Source organism: Polypterus senegalus, chromosome 12 (genome assembly GCF_016835505.1).
Source record: "Polypterus senegalus isolate Bchr_013 chromosome 12, ASM1683550v1, whole genome shotgun sequence".
In the NCBI taxonomy this organism is placed as follows: domain Eukaryota; kingdom Metazoa; phylum Chordata; class Cladistia; order Polypteriformes; family Polypteridae; genus Polypterus; species Polypterus senegalus.
The window spans coordinates 90,014,072-90,030,384 of NC_053165.1; the positions used below are offsets into that span (position 1 = coordinate 90,014,072).

Consider the following 16,313-nt stretch of genomic DNA (forward strand, 5'->3'; position numbering starts at 1 on the left):
CAGTTTGGTGTGAGGACAGAAGCACAGGGCACTTGGTGTAGGCATTAGTCTGCATTCTCTCTTTCTGTACTTGAGGCTCAGCCGATGGCGCTGCTGTTCTTTTTCTTTCAGGTATGAGCCTCCTTGGTAATGCGATTGATGCTCAGCAGATGGCGCAGTTTTTCTTCTTTCTATGATTGAGATGGGTCTAACCGCAGTCTGCAATATCCTTTCACATCAGTCATATCACGCCCACAATGCCCTTTACAGAATGGCTTCTGATGTCCGTCTTGACAATTCACAGACCCTCCAGAGGTCTACCCTGAACAGTCAAATATGTCAGCTGGTTTGTTCAACAGTCCTCATTATCTGAATCAGATAAAACCCAACCAGCCCTAATGCTAACCACATTGTACAAGGGCACATAATAGAGAGTTTGTCACAGCCATTGTGGGCGTCACGTGGTGGTGTGGGTGTTGCGCAACTCATGCCATAGGCATTGTGGGCTCCAGTCACACTCTGTTTCCATAATCGGCCCCAGCAATGCACTTGACTCTTGAAAGATGTTGCCCACTGCTGTTCTTTTTCCCTTCTGCCATGTCAGCCTCTTGCGTGGTTTTCCATAAGACAGATGTGAACCCTCGTAACACTACAGATGTTGCTGGTACCCAAAATATTTGCTTCAGCAGATCGTATTGTGTCACAAGCTTTCGATTAAGACCAAGGTAAAGGTGGAAGCCCCAGTGGTTTGTGACTGATCATGTGACCGACAGAGGGATACAACTTTCCTTAGCATTTTACAGCAGGTTCTTTGGCTCAAGCGAGGATAACTGATCAGTTTTACATTACCAATACATTTTATTTATATAGCGTCTTTTGGCCCCTGTAATGGCCTGGGCTCCCATCTAGGCTTGGTTCCTGTCTTGCATGACCCCCTAAAGTATGTTCGAGAATGATGTTTAGTCATGTTATCACCATCCATCCATCCATCCATTTAGCCAATTTCCAGGTTGTGAGGAGCTGGAGTGACCAGGGAATGGAAGCCCACCTCAGATTTGTAATGATCCAGCAATCCTTTAGCAAACTTCGCATGATCATGGGAGCTGCAGGCCTGTCCATGACAATTCCAGTTGGGTGTCTGAATCACTTAACACAAAGACCCAATTAACAACCAACCAACCAAGAGAGTCCACCAGCTGGGATTTGAACCCTAGGACTCTGAGGCAGTGGGGCACAGACATTACCCACCTGTGCCAGAAAGTGGCTGAAACTCGGCCAGACTTTTTTTTTTTTTCATCTTTCCTCTTTTTGCCAATACTGCCCTTGACGGGTGACCGTGATAAAACTCAAAAAGCGTGACACTGGCACACGCCGCTCCGAGGCTGCTCTGCAGCTGGATCTGTGGTGCCCTGCTTGGAGGAGGCTGCCAAGTGCTATTTGTGTCACACGTCCAGTTCTCGTTGAGCTGTAATGAGAACCAGGGAGGGGGACGCCTGAAAGGGGTCAGCTTGTCCCACTGTTGTCCTCGGCCTTGACACGCTCAGCCGGCTGGTGGAGGCCTCGGGGACAGTGCACAGCAAGCAGAGGATCTTCCGCCTCTTCAAACAATGACTTCTTAAATTCTTGAAATTTATTTTTATATTTTTATTTCTATTCCCTTCAGAAGATTTGGACCAATCTGTAGAATTAATCAAGCCATGGCCTGCCTACTTCGCTGCACCTCCAGCTGCTCTCCACTCCTGCTTCAAGGTGTCCACCATGGAGGAATCCACAGAGCAACTGGAAAGAGATCCTTTAGGACATTTAGGACCCTGCAGGACCAGCAGGCACCCCGAGGTATGCTACGGCCGGCCGACTCTGCGGTGTTTTGTGACTTCCAAACGTCTTTCAGGCCGTCGTGTGTTTTGCTTTAGTGCCGTCACAGGAGTTGAAAAGCTCATAAGGTGCTGTTTTAACCCTGGGGGTTCATGGCAAGTGCCTTGCACATCCAACACCTTGGGTTCAAATCCCACGCCTGCCACCCAATGACATGCAGGTGACCTGGTGATTTTCATACAGGCCTGTGCAGGAGTAAGCCTGAAGATAGAGTGGCACCAAGTCCAGGGGTGGGTCCTGCTTACTGGGGTCAGCTCTGGTGCCCCACCATCCATTGGGTCTGAGAAAGATCTTACAGTGTGACCTTCACGTTTTTTTTTTGTTTTTTTTAGTGCCAACATACTGGGAGCAAGGTCATGACACACATGTGACAGTAATGACCCCCCCCCAAGCACTTTAAGGGTCCAGGTTTTCATATCCACATTTTTACTTGGTCACTAAAGCAGTTAACTGTTTTTCTATCGAGAAACCTGTAATGGCCTTCTTATCGAAGAAAGTGTTAGTGGCTGCCTTTGTGTTGAGGGGCACTTCATCTGATTTTTGTCTGAGCCCTTTGGACTGAAGGTCAAAGAGAGGTGCCACCATTGATTAATTAGGCGGGTCGCTCTACCCGATCAGACATCTTCACAAACGCCGCTGTTTTGTCTGAAGCTCTCCGTCTCCGCGCCGTTTCCCTTTAAGAGTTTGCGAATGTTGTCAGACGTTCACCACGGCCTGCTTTCTCGGGAGGCCTTGTTTGGATTTACTGCTGGCCGCTGTCCAAGCAGCTGCTAATAATGTCCTGCTGCCGTGGGAAGAAACCAAACCAATTAAGGACAGAAATGTGAAACTTAAAGGTGAATGGAAGAGCAACTGCTCGGCCGCAGCGTTCATCAGAATATCTGAACGGCTCTACTTCATACCCTGAGTAACGTTCAACCATTCAGGTGCTTAACTGCTTGACGTTTTTAAAGAAGATGGCAGGTGGGCAGATTGCAGGGCTGTGGATCAAGGAGGGTCCTCAACCTTTTATGTGAGGCCTGGCATATCCTAAAGAAGCAATACGAGAGACGGGGAGTGGACTTGGAGCACCCCTGCGTTTGAAAAGTGAATCAGTCCAGCCCTGACATCATCTGCCCACTGGGCCTCTGCTTGGGCTGAGTTCATGCAGGACCCTTCTTGGCTTCATTTTAATACTTTATAGTGCCTTTCATACAGTAGCACAGCTGTCTCACAACTGTACATTTTGAGATTTCTTGTGTGGAATTTCCAGTTTTCTCCCAATACTTCATCAGGTTAACTGATATCCATGTAATTTCCTTAGGAATTTAATAAAGTATCTATTTATCATATAGTGCCTTTCACACCTGACTGTCATTCTGGCTATCATATAGTACTCTATCTATCTATCGTGCCTTTCACACCTGTCTGTCAATCTTATATAGTGGCTTTCATATCTGTCTGTCTATATAGTGCCTTCACATCTATCTATATGTCTGGATATCATATAGTGTTTTCTATCTCTCCCTTTCATATCTCTTATGGCTGAGTGCCTTAATGAAAGGACAAAGACGAAAGAATGGCTGGGACACCAACCGGGTTTTACTGTTTTAATTCTGCAGTCCAAAATAAATGACTTTGCGGCTTTAAAATGCAACCCGTCTGGTCAAATCAGCAAAAGGAAAATCATAGGCTCCTCAGTCGTCAAATTCTGGGGCTTTTCAGGCAGCTTTGTCTGTTGATCCACTCTACATAAAAATATGCCTACTTCCAGGTAGCCAGGCTTCTTATGTAGTGTGGACCAGATGGGGTGGAGCTAAATGCCCTCACTGGGTGGTTTCTCAGTGCTGTGGGGAGAGAAGGAGACATTCATGCATGTTTGTGACCGTGACCCCTCCTGTCCTGGCGGGTTATTACATACCTCAAATGAGCCTGTGAGGAGTTTCTTGGACTCGCACGCCTGATGTTATCTGTTATATAGTGCCTTATCTATCTCTATCTATCTATCTATCTGAAATCCATCCATGCATTTTCAAACCCCGTCCATCCATGATCAGGGTCACAGGGTAGACTGGAGTTTATCCCAGCAAACATCAGGTGCAAGGCGGGAACAATCCTTGTGTTTTATGTCTGTAGTGGCCTGGAATGTTCAGTCCATCACCGACCCACATGAACACACACACACACAAGAGGTCAATTAGTCTTTGGACTATGGAAGGAAACCCATGCAGACACAGGGAGAACATGCAAGTGCCACAAAGTGAGCACCCAGGTCATGAACGCTGCTTTCCTTACTGTGTGCCATTAGTGCTGCCTCTGTGCCCACCCCTATTTGAAATCCTCTCAATCCAATTCAGAATCGCTAAGCCTAATTGGAAGCATTGGATGCAAGTCAGGAGGCAGCTTGGGGCAGGCACTTGACCACCACATGGCCCTTTCGTAAGGCTTTGGGGATGTGGGAGTAAATGCCTTGCATACTCCACAGTGACAATGACAGAGTGTTGGATTCAAGCCCAGGATGCCGGGTCTTTGTGGAAAAAGGGGTATTAACTGCTGCACCACCATGTCACCTACTGGGTACATAATTGGGCCTGTGCGGATGAGCATGTGGGTGCCCGATGCCCTATGATGACTGGCCCTATGGAGGGTTGGTTCCTGGTTTGTGCACAAGGCTGCCGGGCAGACTGCAGCTCTTTGTGACGCTAAAATGTGTTAGAAAATGGAAACAATAATAAAGTGTGATACACTGATGCCCTGTGTTTTATCTTGGTTCCCAATGCTGCCTGGATTGGCTTTTTGTTCCCAATGAACTGAATAAGTGGACCTACAGGAATTTATGATGATAATAATAAAGATCAGTGATTTTTTTTTTAAGGTTGATTCCTGCCTTGCACTCGGTGCCAATGGGACAGATTCCATCTCGCAGTGAATTAAAAAAAAAAACAAAAAAACTATATAGTGCCTTTCATTGTCAGTTAATCGTTTGCAAACTCGTTTAGTCCAATTCGAGGTTGTGCAGGCCGGAGTCTATCCTGGTAGCATTGGGTGCAAAACCCGAAGCAGCCCTGGATGGAATGCCAGTCCACCACCGGGACCACCGGCACACACGCATACCTCCACCACTTGGGCTAACTCCTCAACACTGCATGGACAAGGTTGGGATTTGACCCCAGCCGCAACACTAATCATTGTACCACCATGCAGCCCACCTTCCATGGCAGTCTCTTTGTATGTTGGGCAGCTTGACTAGTGAAATGGTGCAAGCTTCTGCAGGTGGTGGGCATGGAAGCTCCAGTCCTTTTCTCTTATGATGCCCACCCTTTGGCCTCTGGTCCTTATTGTGCCCTGCAGTGTTCTTGAGACCCTTAAGAGTTTGTGAATGATACCAGATGACGTCTGCCACTGGCACTTCTTCATATTGGTATCGCACACTCATGTGCTCAAGGGGAGTCAGCGGGCATGCCTTCAGTATGTACACTGGCCTTTATTATATGGAAGATTTTCATTTTGGATTTATTTCTTACAAACGGCCATCCTGTTGTCCTAGTAATGAGTTGTGGATTGAAATCCTGGCCAGTGGTGTCTCATCCCAGTGGGTTTCCCCCTCACACCCCAATGACATGCTGGTTAGGCTCACTGGTGACCCTAAGAGCTTGGTACATAGATTTGATATGCAAGTTATGTAAGACATCAAGATTTCTGAGCTTCCCCCCCCATGGTTCCCCCAGACCCAAAAAAAACCTCCATTTGTAGACCATATCTTTTGCAGGAAATGACACCCTTCTGACAAAGCGTAGTTATTGCTGAAGTTGTGCAGACCATGTCAGACCATCCCAGGGCTTCACCCCCTAATGGGGTACGAGGGGTCAAAATTTTCATAAAACTTCAACAAATGCTAATCCATCTTACAGGCATGTGAAGTGTTATTTTGAGATCGCTGGTCACTAATGTGATCATATTTGTGGTATAGGATTCTTTTCTGGTGGTCCTAGCCCTCTAAGAACCAGTCCTGGAAGGTTAAAAATGACAAAGTTCAAGCACATGGGGTATCCTTTTAGACCAGGGGTGTCTGACTCTGGTCTTGGTGGGCTGCAGTGGCTGCAGGTTTTCATTCTAACCATCTTATTAATTAGTGAGTCGCTTTTGCTGCTGATTAACTTGTTTTGCCTTTGTTTTAATTGGCATGACTCGGACCCCCTAAGTTGTTTCATTTTCCTTAATGATCAGCCAAACAATGAGACCCAAAACAAGCCACTACATGACCAGCTCACCTCAAAATAAAGAAAGGTGAAGGCCTTGCTCATGTTGGTCTGCTCAGGTCACCAAAACATCTTCATGGTGGTCTTAGAAAAAAGAAAAAATCAACAGTGTGCTGTGGCAAAATGAGAGCAGCAACAAGTCCTAATATTCAGTAACCGCTTTAATTAACAGCAAGAATTGACTTCTCATTAAGAAACTGGTTGGAGTGAAATATATCTGGAGTTTGATGTTCCAAGTTAGCTGGTCATATGTTTTATATCTCATTTGTTTGGCTGCCATTTCATGAAGAAATGAATCCACACAGAGGACTGAATCCTTCAAAACTGGGCTATTAAAATGAAGGGTAAAGGAGTTAATTAGCAGCGAAAACTGGTTAGGAAAAGGGTTAGAATGAAAACTTGCAGCCACTGCAGCCCACCAGGACCAGAGTTGGACATCCGTAGTGTAGACTATTTCAAGGTCAGTGATTACAAATATGAGATGACTTTTGATCCTCTCCTAGGGGTCTAGCCCTTCACGGACCTCAATTAGAGGTGACAAATTACATTTTTCTGTTACCATCGAGAATATTTAGACTTCCAACATTTTAAATGTTGTAAGCTTGACGCTATATAGCTCCTGACCCGACACACATATACAATAAAATAAACTATTTATTTTCTTCCCCTGTGGGCACACATCTTCCTCGTGACCCACAGGTAATAATACACAGTCCCAGCACTAATCACACCAGTACAAGAAGCACTTTTCTCTCCTTGGCTCCACCACTCCTCCCAAGCAACCTTGTCCTCCTCCACCCGACTCTGGCCCTTGAGCAGTGGCTGCAGGCTCTTTATGTAGCCCTCCCGGAAGTGCTCCAGGTGGTCATTGGCCTAATTTAGGCTAAACTTCCGGGTGTGGCTGCATTCCAACCCACAGAGGTTTGTTAAGCCGTGCAGCTCCTCCGGCTGGTGGCCACAAAGCCCAACAGGTCTGAGCCCTGAAGTCCCACACCTGTGGCCCTGATGTAACCCAGGAGGGCTGCCACCAGGTGTTCCAGGGGACACAGAGTGCATCCCATGGCTTCTCCACCGGATCCAGTGTTGAAGGGGCATCCCGGCCGGGCATGGGACCGGCCACCTGTCACAATGTCCAGACACCCTGTAATATTTTAAATATCTGATGCAATTCTTCTTGTTTATGAGGCCCTTCTACCTCATGAAGTAAATCAATAGATTTCATGGCCGCCCCAGATTAGGCTGGCTTACGCCAGCTCAGACTTTTCTCATGTCGAGTGCGGTGTCACTGAATGAAATAAAAACTTCAAGAAATGAGCATCAAAAAACCTGTTTTGTAACAAATGTATGCTTGCATAGTGTATTTTTTAGTTACTGTCACATTGTGAATATTTCCCCATGGGATTAATAAAGTTTATCTAATCTAATATCGCAGTATGTTTATTTAACTTTGTCCACAGTATTCCGCCATAGTAATAACATTTGTAATTCCTTTTTACATTTTCTCCAAGTAACTCTGCTCCTCTGGTGGCCCTCCCTGCTGTATCTCATTCTGAACTTCCTGCCTCTCGTTTCAGGGGTCCCATATAAAGATTTGCTGGTTGGCGTTCCGAAGGAGATTCTCAAAAACGAGAGGCGAGTGGCCGTCTCCCCTGCTGGCGTCCAGGCTCTGGTCAAACAAGGCTTCAATGTGCAAGTGGAGAGCGGAGCTGGGGAAGAGGCCAAGTTTTCAGACGACCAATACAAAGAAGCCGGGGCAAAAATCAACGACACCAAGAATGTCTTTGGCTCTGACCTTATCCTCAAGGTACCGTTAAAAATGGACTTTAGTGTATGAGTACAAACCTCAAATCAGAAAAAGCTACGATGATGGGGGAAAATGCAAATAGAAAAGAACAAAAAAACAGTGTTTTTTAAATACATGTTGACTTTTATTTCATTGCAGACAGTAGGAATGTAAAACATTAAAAGCTTTGTCTGGTCATCTTCATTTGTTAAGTGATACAGTCAGGTCTATTTGGACGGTGACACAATCTTCCTCATTTTATCTCTGCACGCCACTACAATGGATCTGAAATAAAGTGATCATTATGTGATTGAAGTGTAGTATTGTATTGTGTAGACTTTCAGTTTTAATTTAAGAGGTTTAACAAAAATTTTGTATTAGCCGTTTAGCACTGACAGCCATTTTTATACCTGGTCCCCCATTTCCAGGGGCACAAAAGTGTTTGAACATTTGACTGACCAGTTGTTCCATAGCCAGATGTCAGCATGTCCCTTGTGATTTCATTAACTATTAAGCAGTTGATTCCAATTGTGGAATTTACTTTGGAAACTGTCACTGTGAACTCTCAATATAAGGCCCAAAGAGCTGTCCATGCAAGTAAAAACAGGCCATCATTAGGCTGAGAAGAGAAAACAAACCCTTTAGAGAGACCGCAGAACCACCAGGAGTGGTCAAGTCAGCCATTTGGTAGATTCTTAAAGAGAAGGAACACACTGGAGAGCTAAGCAACACCAGAAGTTCTGGAAGACCACAGAAGACCCCTGTGCTGTATGAGTGCAGAATTCTGTCCTTGGTGGTGAAGAAGAACCCCATTCACAACATGTAGCCAAACCAAGACCACTCTCTAAGAGGTTGACCTGTCATTGCCAAAGTCTACAATGAAGAGAAGACTTCAGGAAAGTAAAGACAGAAGTTTCACCACAAAGTGCAAACCACTGGTGAGCCTCAAGCACAGGAAAGACAAATTTAGACTTTGGCAGAAGACATTTTTTAAATGCCTGTTCAGTTCTGGAACAATTTTCTTTGGACAAAGCAAACTAAGATCGATATGGAGCAGAATGATGAAAAGAGAAGAGAAGGAACAGCTCATGACCTAATGAAAACACGACCTTCACCATGTTTCACAGATGAAGTGGTCATGACCTGATCGTGCATGGCTGCACATGGTAGTCACTCACGGGTGTTTATTGATGAAATGACTGCTGGCAGAAGTACCAGAATAAATTCTAAAGTGTCCAGTGTGCTGTACCATCTGCTCAGAGTCAGACAAATGCTGCAAAACTCACAGGACGACACCTCACAGTACAGATGGATAACGAGCCACAACATCCTGAAGCAAACCAAGTGCTTTTCAACACAAGAAGTGGAACATTCTTCAATGGCCAAGACAATCAACTGGCCTCAACAAAACTGGACACACATTTGACTCGCCGATGACAAAACTGAAGGCAGAAAGTCCAACGAACAGGCAGCACCTGAAGACAACAGCAGTAAAGGCCTGACAAAGAAACACGAGGGTGGACAGCCAGCACTGGAGATGGCCAGGGGTTCAGGCTTCAGGCAGTTATTGACTGGAAAGGATTTTCAACCAAATATTGAAAATGACCGTTATATTTAGGATTAAGTTAGTTTAGCCAAATACGTTTGAGCCCCTGAAAATAGGAGGGCCAGGTATAAAAATGGCTGTCATAGATAAACGGCTCATACGATATTTTTATTAAACCTCTTGAATTAAAGCTGCAAGTCTACACTTCAATCACATTATGGCTGCTTTGTTTCAAATCCACTGTGGTGGCATACGGAGCTGAAATGATGATTATCTCACTGTCCAAATACTCGTGGACCTGACTGTATATCCATTCCTGCATTTCAGGCCTACAACACATTCCAAAAAAAAAAAAAAAACTGGGATGGGGAAAATTAGGTCCAGAAATGAGGTAACATTCAGTAATGATGTGATTTCAAGCAGATGATGGTAAATCTGGATTTGATACCCATGTCCAAGTCTTTGAGGAGCAAAGATGGGCAGAGGGTCTCCTGTTTTTCAGTAATGTGTGAGAAGATTATTGAAATGTTTCAAAACAATGTTCCTCCAAGAAAGATTTAGATTTTTCTGATGTATATTTCTCCACCTACTGTGCATAATAATAACCGATTCAAGGAATGTAGAGGAATTTAAGTGCGTACAGGGCAAGGTCGCAAGCCTATGTTGAACACCAATGATCTCCAACCCCTTAGACATCACAGTGTCAAGAAGTGTTGCTAATCAACAGCTGATGTCATCACATGGCCAAGGTCTGATGACTTTGGCAAACCTTTGTCAAGCACTGCAATACGGAGTTACATTCACAAATGTCACTTCAAACCTAACTGTGCATTAAAGAAGCCTCACGTTAGTCATATCCAGAAGCGTCTCAACCTCTTAGGGCTCGGCAGCATCTGGGGTGGACCATCACATAATGAAAGTGTGTATTGTGGTCAGACGAGATCCTTATTGGAAGAAATGGACACTGTGTGCTCCAGACCAAAGACGAAAAGGACCATCCAGACTGTTCTCAGCAACAAGTCCAAAAGCTGAGGTCTGCCATGATGTGACGGCAGCATTAATGCAGAAAAGTACATTGATATTTTAGAGCAGCGTATCCTGCCATCAGGATGACATCTTTTCCCAGAAACGTCCATGCATTTTTCAACAAGACGATGCAAAATGATATTCTGCATATGTGACAAGATGAGGGTCCGGGTACTGCAGACCTCACCTGTCCCCAGTAGAGACTGTGTGGAGAATTTTGACACAAGAAATGCGACGACAACAACCCCGTACTGCTGCACACCTTAAGACGCGTTTGTAGAAAGAATGGGACAGAATACCACGTGAAATGCTTCATCGCTTGGCATCCGCGGGGCCAAAACATCTTCTTGAAGTGTTGTGAGAAGGAATTGGTGACATTACAAAGTGCTAAATGCTTTACCGTCCCAATTTATTTTTGAATTGTGTTGCAGGCCTGACATACAGGAATGGATGAATATTAACAAATAAAATGAAATTGATCAGACAAAACGTGAAATATCGTGGCTTTGTACTGTCTACAATGAAATACAAGTCGGAGATTTAAGAATTGCTTGCACTTTAAAAAAAATTTTTTTGTTTTAAATTTGCATTTTCCATACTATCCCGAATTGTTCTGATTTAGGCTTTTATTTCCTTTGTGTTTTACAAAAGGGGAGTCAAATGATAAAGAGATCTGAGTGACAAGATGGTTATGACATCCATAGATGTTAGAGAAGGAAAAGCTTCAGGGTGTCTTTTATGGAAAGGATCTCTGGGAGCAACTAAAAGCGAGGAAATGTGAAAAGGAAATTCCTCTGCGTTTTGTTCATAAAGACACTTGTGACCGAAGAAACGGCATAAAAAAATCAGACAACTGATCTACCGCAGGTGGCCTGCAGCCGTCCATTTTCCTGTCGTCTAGCATTTTACCGTCCTGGTCACCCCTCCAATGGAGTATCCGTAACATATTCAGACCCCTTTTACACTTTCAGAACGCTTTCATGGTGTTGTACAGTAGATTTAATTTTAACTTAATCGAATTGCCAATCCCGCTCTTCAATCTACACTTCACACCCCCTGACGACAAACTAAAAACGTGTTTGCAGAACGGATCGCAAATTAAAAAAAAAAAAAGTGAAATCTTTCATTTCTGTTAGCATCTGCGCTCCAAAATGTGCTCTGGTCCATCCTGTTTGCTTCAACTCATGAGATGTTTCTAGAACTTGTGGCAAACTGAACTGCTTGAATGTCCTTTAGAACGCACAAGGTGTACCTGAGCCTGCTGCCTTCATTCGGTGGGTCTCCTTTGACATGATGTTGCCAGCCCAGCGCACCCCACTGGCGTTGCAGAATTGTGAACATGTAATTCTAATATATAAAGCAGAGTTGATGTATGTTTGTTTGTCCGCCATACAAATCTGCACCGGGTGTATGATCACCACCAAACTGGGTATGGGGCTTCTTTGTGACAAGGAGGAGGTCATGGGGTATGTCTGGTTGGGGAAAAATATCCGTGGTGAAGGGCAGGGCACCTTTTCACCAACACAACATTCGGCACACATCCCCGTACTTCTCATCAACAAGAAGGCCGCACGTTGCAACACACATTCACAGCGGCACCATCTAGTGGCACATTTTGGTCCCTGTGCATCGCTCTTTACCCATGTTTCTTTAAATTTCCAAGAGATGGCGGAAGTGTCCAAGTATGACAAGGCCGACTGCTTTGATCAGGTGAAGGGGGATTGATGTAAAACGTGAACGACCCAGTGTGCATGACCGGCTCACACACCCATGTTTCTGCGGGTCACACCCCCACACGCACTGGTAGTGCTGTATTTCATTCACCAACGTCCCTTATATGGCAGCATGTTTGAATAGAGACTCGCCTTAAAAAGACAGCATCCTTCCTCTGCCATTTTCCCAACACACAGCAGTGATTGTATGTCACTTCTCTCTGTAGTTACCCTCGCCAACGTCCGTTAGATAACAGCACAGTTCAATACAGACACTCCTTAGAAACAGAGCACCCCTCCTCGCCATTTTTCCCCGTATGGTTTCAGTGCTACACTTTCTCACTGGCTTTCCATACTTGTGGTGCTATTTGCTTGCTTTCCCACTCACAGTATGATTTCAGTGTTGGTCTTTCTGACTGACTGGTGCTATTTGTTCGCTTTGTGACGCATTGTAAATAAGTTAAATTCATCTGACTGTGGTGCTTATTCCGTACGTAATACCATGTAACATGTTATAATTGTCTTCCTTTTCGCTAATATACCCATGCCACCGAAAAAAACGAGTAGAATTGGAAGGTCCACTTCAGATGCCAGAAGAAAGTCTATTTCAAGGGCGTCTGAAATGCCACAGCAGACGAAATCCAGAGTGGAGGAACTTACAATAAAATGTGAATCAGAAAACCGTTTGTTCTATTTCTATGTTCTGTTTCTTTCATTTGGGAAATTCACCGGTTATAGATTCCCGAGCAACGCCGGGTACTCCTGCTAGTTAATAATAAATGTAATATTGGACCTTTCATCCTTTCATAAATGCAGCTCAGAGTGCTTTACACAGAATGCAGATAGTAAAAACACAAATATTATCTAAAAATAATAAGAACACAAATATCAATATCAATCGTATTAAGATAAAAGAGAGGTAAACATAATACCACAGTGAGATCTAACTAAACACCATGGTAAAAAGAATATATTTTCAGGTACTTTTAGTGTGTGTGTGTGTATATATATATATATGTGTATATATATATATGTGTATATGTATGTATATGTGTATATATATATATATATATGTATATGTGTATATATATATATATGTATGTGTGTGTATATATGTATGTATGTGTGTATATATATATATATATATATATATGTGTGTGTATATGTGTATATATATATGTGTGTGTGTATATGTATATATATATGTGTGTGTGTGTATATATATATATGTATATATATGTATATGTGTATATATATATATATATATATATATATATATATATATATATATATATATATATATATGTATGTATGTATGTATGTATGTATGTATGTATGTATATATATGTATGTATATATATGTGTGTATGTATATTTTTATTTTTTTTATTTATTTTTTTTTTTAAATGAGAAGAGGCTTGGTGAATATCTAAGGGCAGGTTGTTCCAAATCTTTGGGGCATAAACACAGAATGGCTGCTTTTCCATATTTCTGGTATTTTACTTTTAGGAATGTTTATCAAGCAGGTGCTTGATGATCTTAATGACCTGTTTGGAACTTATTCAGTCAGACACAAAGGTGCTTTAAATACTAATAAAAATATTTTTAAAATCCATTCTAAAAGAGGTAAATCACTGTAGCCTTGCTAAAATAAGGGCTAATATGCTGTATAACAAATGTCGCTTCCCACATTACAGGAGCACAGTCTTCTAAGGATGAAGACCCGGCTCTGCCCTTTCCTCTATAGCTCCCCTGTGTTATGAGATTAGTCAGACCTGTCATTGATGTGGACCACCTCTACATCCACTCCACCTAATCGTGACCGGATGTGGAGGTTCTTTGGTGTGGTGAAAGTCAATAAGCAGTTCTTTGGTTTTGCTGATGTTCAGTTGCAGATAATTCTTTCTGCACCAAGAAACAAAGTGGTAGAAGTGTTTAAAATTATAAATGTAATTAGGACAGTAAATCCCAGTTATTTTAAAATAAATTCTGCAACAAGAACATGGGAACACACTTGGAAATTTTTTTAAAGGCAGATTTTGCACAGATGTTACAGGTGGCGATATTAAGTTGTTGACAATTCTCTGTGCAGCAAGAAACAAAGCTCTCCCCTGACTCCTCTCACCACCGTTATCAATGCACCTCATATCTGCAGAATCATCTGAGAATTCCCGCAAGTGACCTGACCTGCTGTTATGTTTTATTGTCTGAATTATACAAGGGGAACAGAGTAGCAGGAAGGCCTGTTCCTTGTGCTTCTCCAGTGTTGCTTACAGAGTCCTTGAGTCTTACAAACTGTGATCTACCAAACAGAGAGTCCATCATCCAGGACACCATGGATTTCCACCTGCATATCTCTGAGTTGACCCCTTATCAAGGATGGCTGGATGGTATTGAAGGTGCTGCAGAAATCGAAAGACATAACCCTTACTATGTGGCCAGCTTTGTCTGATAAGCAAACTGCAGTGAGTCCAGGTGGTCTACCACAAGAGGACTCCTATAGTCCAGGACCCGCCTCTCAAAAATCTTCATGATGTGAGGTGTGACAGCCACTGGTCTGTAGTCGTTGGGTGAAGAGACACCTGCCGCCTTTGGAGCAGGAATATACTGTAGCAGGATGTTTTCCACAGCTGTGGCACTTTTTTGGAGTTTTAGGGTCAGAAATGCTGCTTCCACCATTGACAGTCATTTCCACACCCCCTTGATGTTCCTCAGGTCTACAGTTTTCGAGTCGCCCAAGTGTTCCATTTCTGTCCCTTATAACAAAATCTAACTGTCAGTATGTCTTATCTTGTAAGCACTTAAGGCTGCAGGCCTGAGGCCTACAAAGTTTTTAGGGTCTATGAAAATGTTAAGAGAAACTACAAAAATAGATTTAAGTGAAATTGAATTCCACAAACATTTTACTCCGACAGCCATACCACAGCTCCTGTATGAAACAAAAAAGTAAATTGATAAAATTATACTAGAGACTAGAAAAGAATTTAATAAAACAGAAATGTGCCCAGGGACTAGCGATGGCTTAAGATGGACATCTTGGGAATGCAATCTGGTGCTCTTACACAACAATTTCAAACCATCTAATATGACTGCCCAAACCCCTCCTGACATCCCTAATCGCTCCAATATAAAAACGGGCCTCCAGTGTGCCAACACATCGGCAATTTTAAAGGGCGAACGCTGTGTAGAGAGCCAACAAAGTTTTAAAGGCTTACAAATCAGAATTCAACAAAACATTCTGCACAGACAGCCTCCCTTCTCTCTTCAGTCCTTTTAATAAGAATAATAAGGATGTGCAAAATTCCTAGGAGCTAGAAAACTATTTAATAAAGGTAGAAATGTGGCTAGGGCGTATGGAAGGCTTACTATGGCCTTATCAGGAATGCTCACCATCCTCCATGTTCCTAAACCGTCCTTAACTGTACTGACTGCAGCAGGTATAAATGGAAGGGAATCGAGAAAGGTTGCAAAATCAAAATAATAAGCCAAAGATCATAACTGTGAAGACGTTAGATAAATCAACAAAGTTAAGGACGTGAGCCACAAATCAAAGTCAGAAAATAGTGCAGGATTTAATAACCAACATTCTGCATCAAGCAAACGTTAGTCATACTCAAAGAACAGAAGATAATTTCATAACTGCAAAACACTAACAAGAATGATCATTACAGGCTTTTCTCCTTCGGGGCAACTGAAATATCAGATGATCGGGAAATGTGTGAGCTTTACAGAGTCGCATTGATGATGTTGCACGTCACACATTCCTGATCATCTTGCCTGGTAATGGAATTGCAACCATCAACAGAAGTGGTGGCACCCATAAGAAAACAATACAGCACTGCAGGGTTGATGAATTACTTCTCAGCATCGTCGAAAACCATTTTGCAAAAGGTTCTCTGAAAATGATTCAATTTGTGAATCAAATTGGCGAGAATCGTGAGACTTGTGCTTGGGTAACGATTCGGTTCACAAATCAAATGCACTAGAATGGTTACACTCTTTCTGTAATAATTCAGTTCATAAATCAAATGAAAAAGCATTGTGTGACTTGTTTTTATGTAATGATTCAGTATGCAAATCAAATGAGCAAATATTGTGAGACTCATTCTTGGGTAATGATTCAGTTCATGAATCAAATGCAAAAGCATTGTGTG

At 43.0% G+C, this 16,313-nt stretch overlaps 1 protein-coding gene across 1 annotated transcript in view; it reads left to right on the forward strand.

Annotated features, from left to right (window-relative positions):
- The first annotated feature begins 1,452 nt into the window (after positions 1-1,452).
- LOC120541339 (NAD(P) transhydrogenase, mitochondrial-like) overlaps positions 1,453-16,313 on the forward strand; it is a 59,683-nt gene continuing 44,822 nt past the window's right edge. Inside the window, exons 1-2 of the mRNA XM_039772862.1 lie at positions 1,453-1,815; positions 7,667-7,896. Of these exons, the coding sequence (XP_039628796.1) occupies positions 1,677-1,815; positions 7,667-7,896 (369 nt within the window). The 5' untranslated portion in view covers positions 1,453-1,676. The remainder of the gene's footprint in view (positions 1,816-7,666; positions 7,897-16,313) is intronic.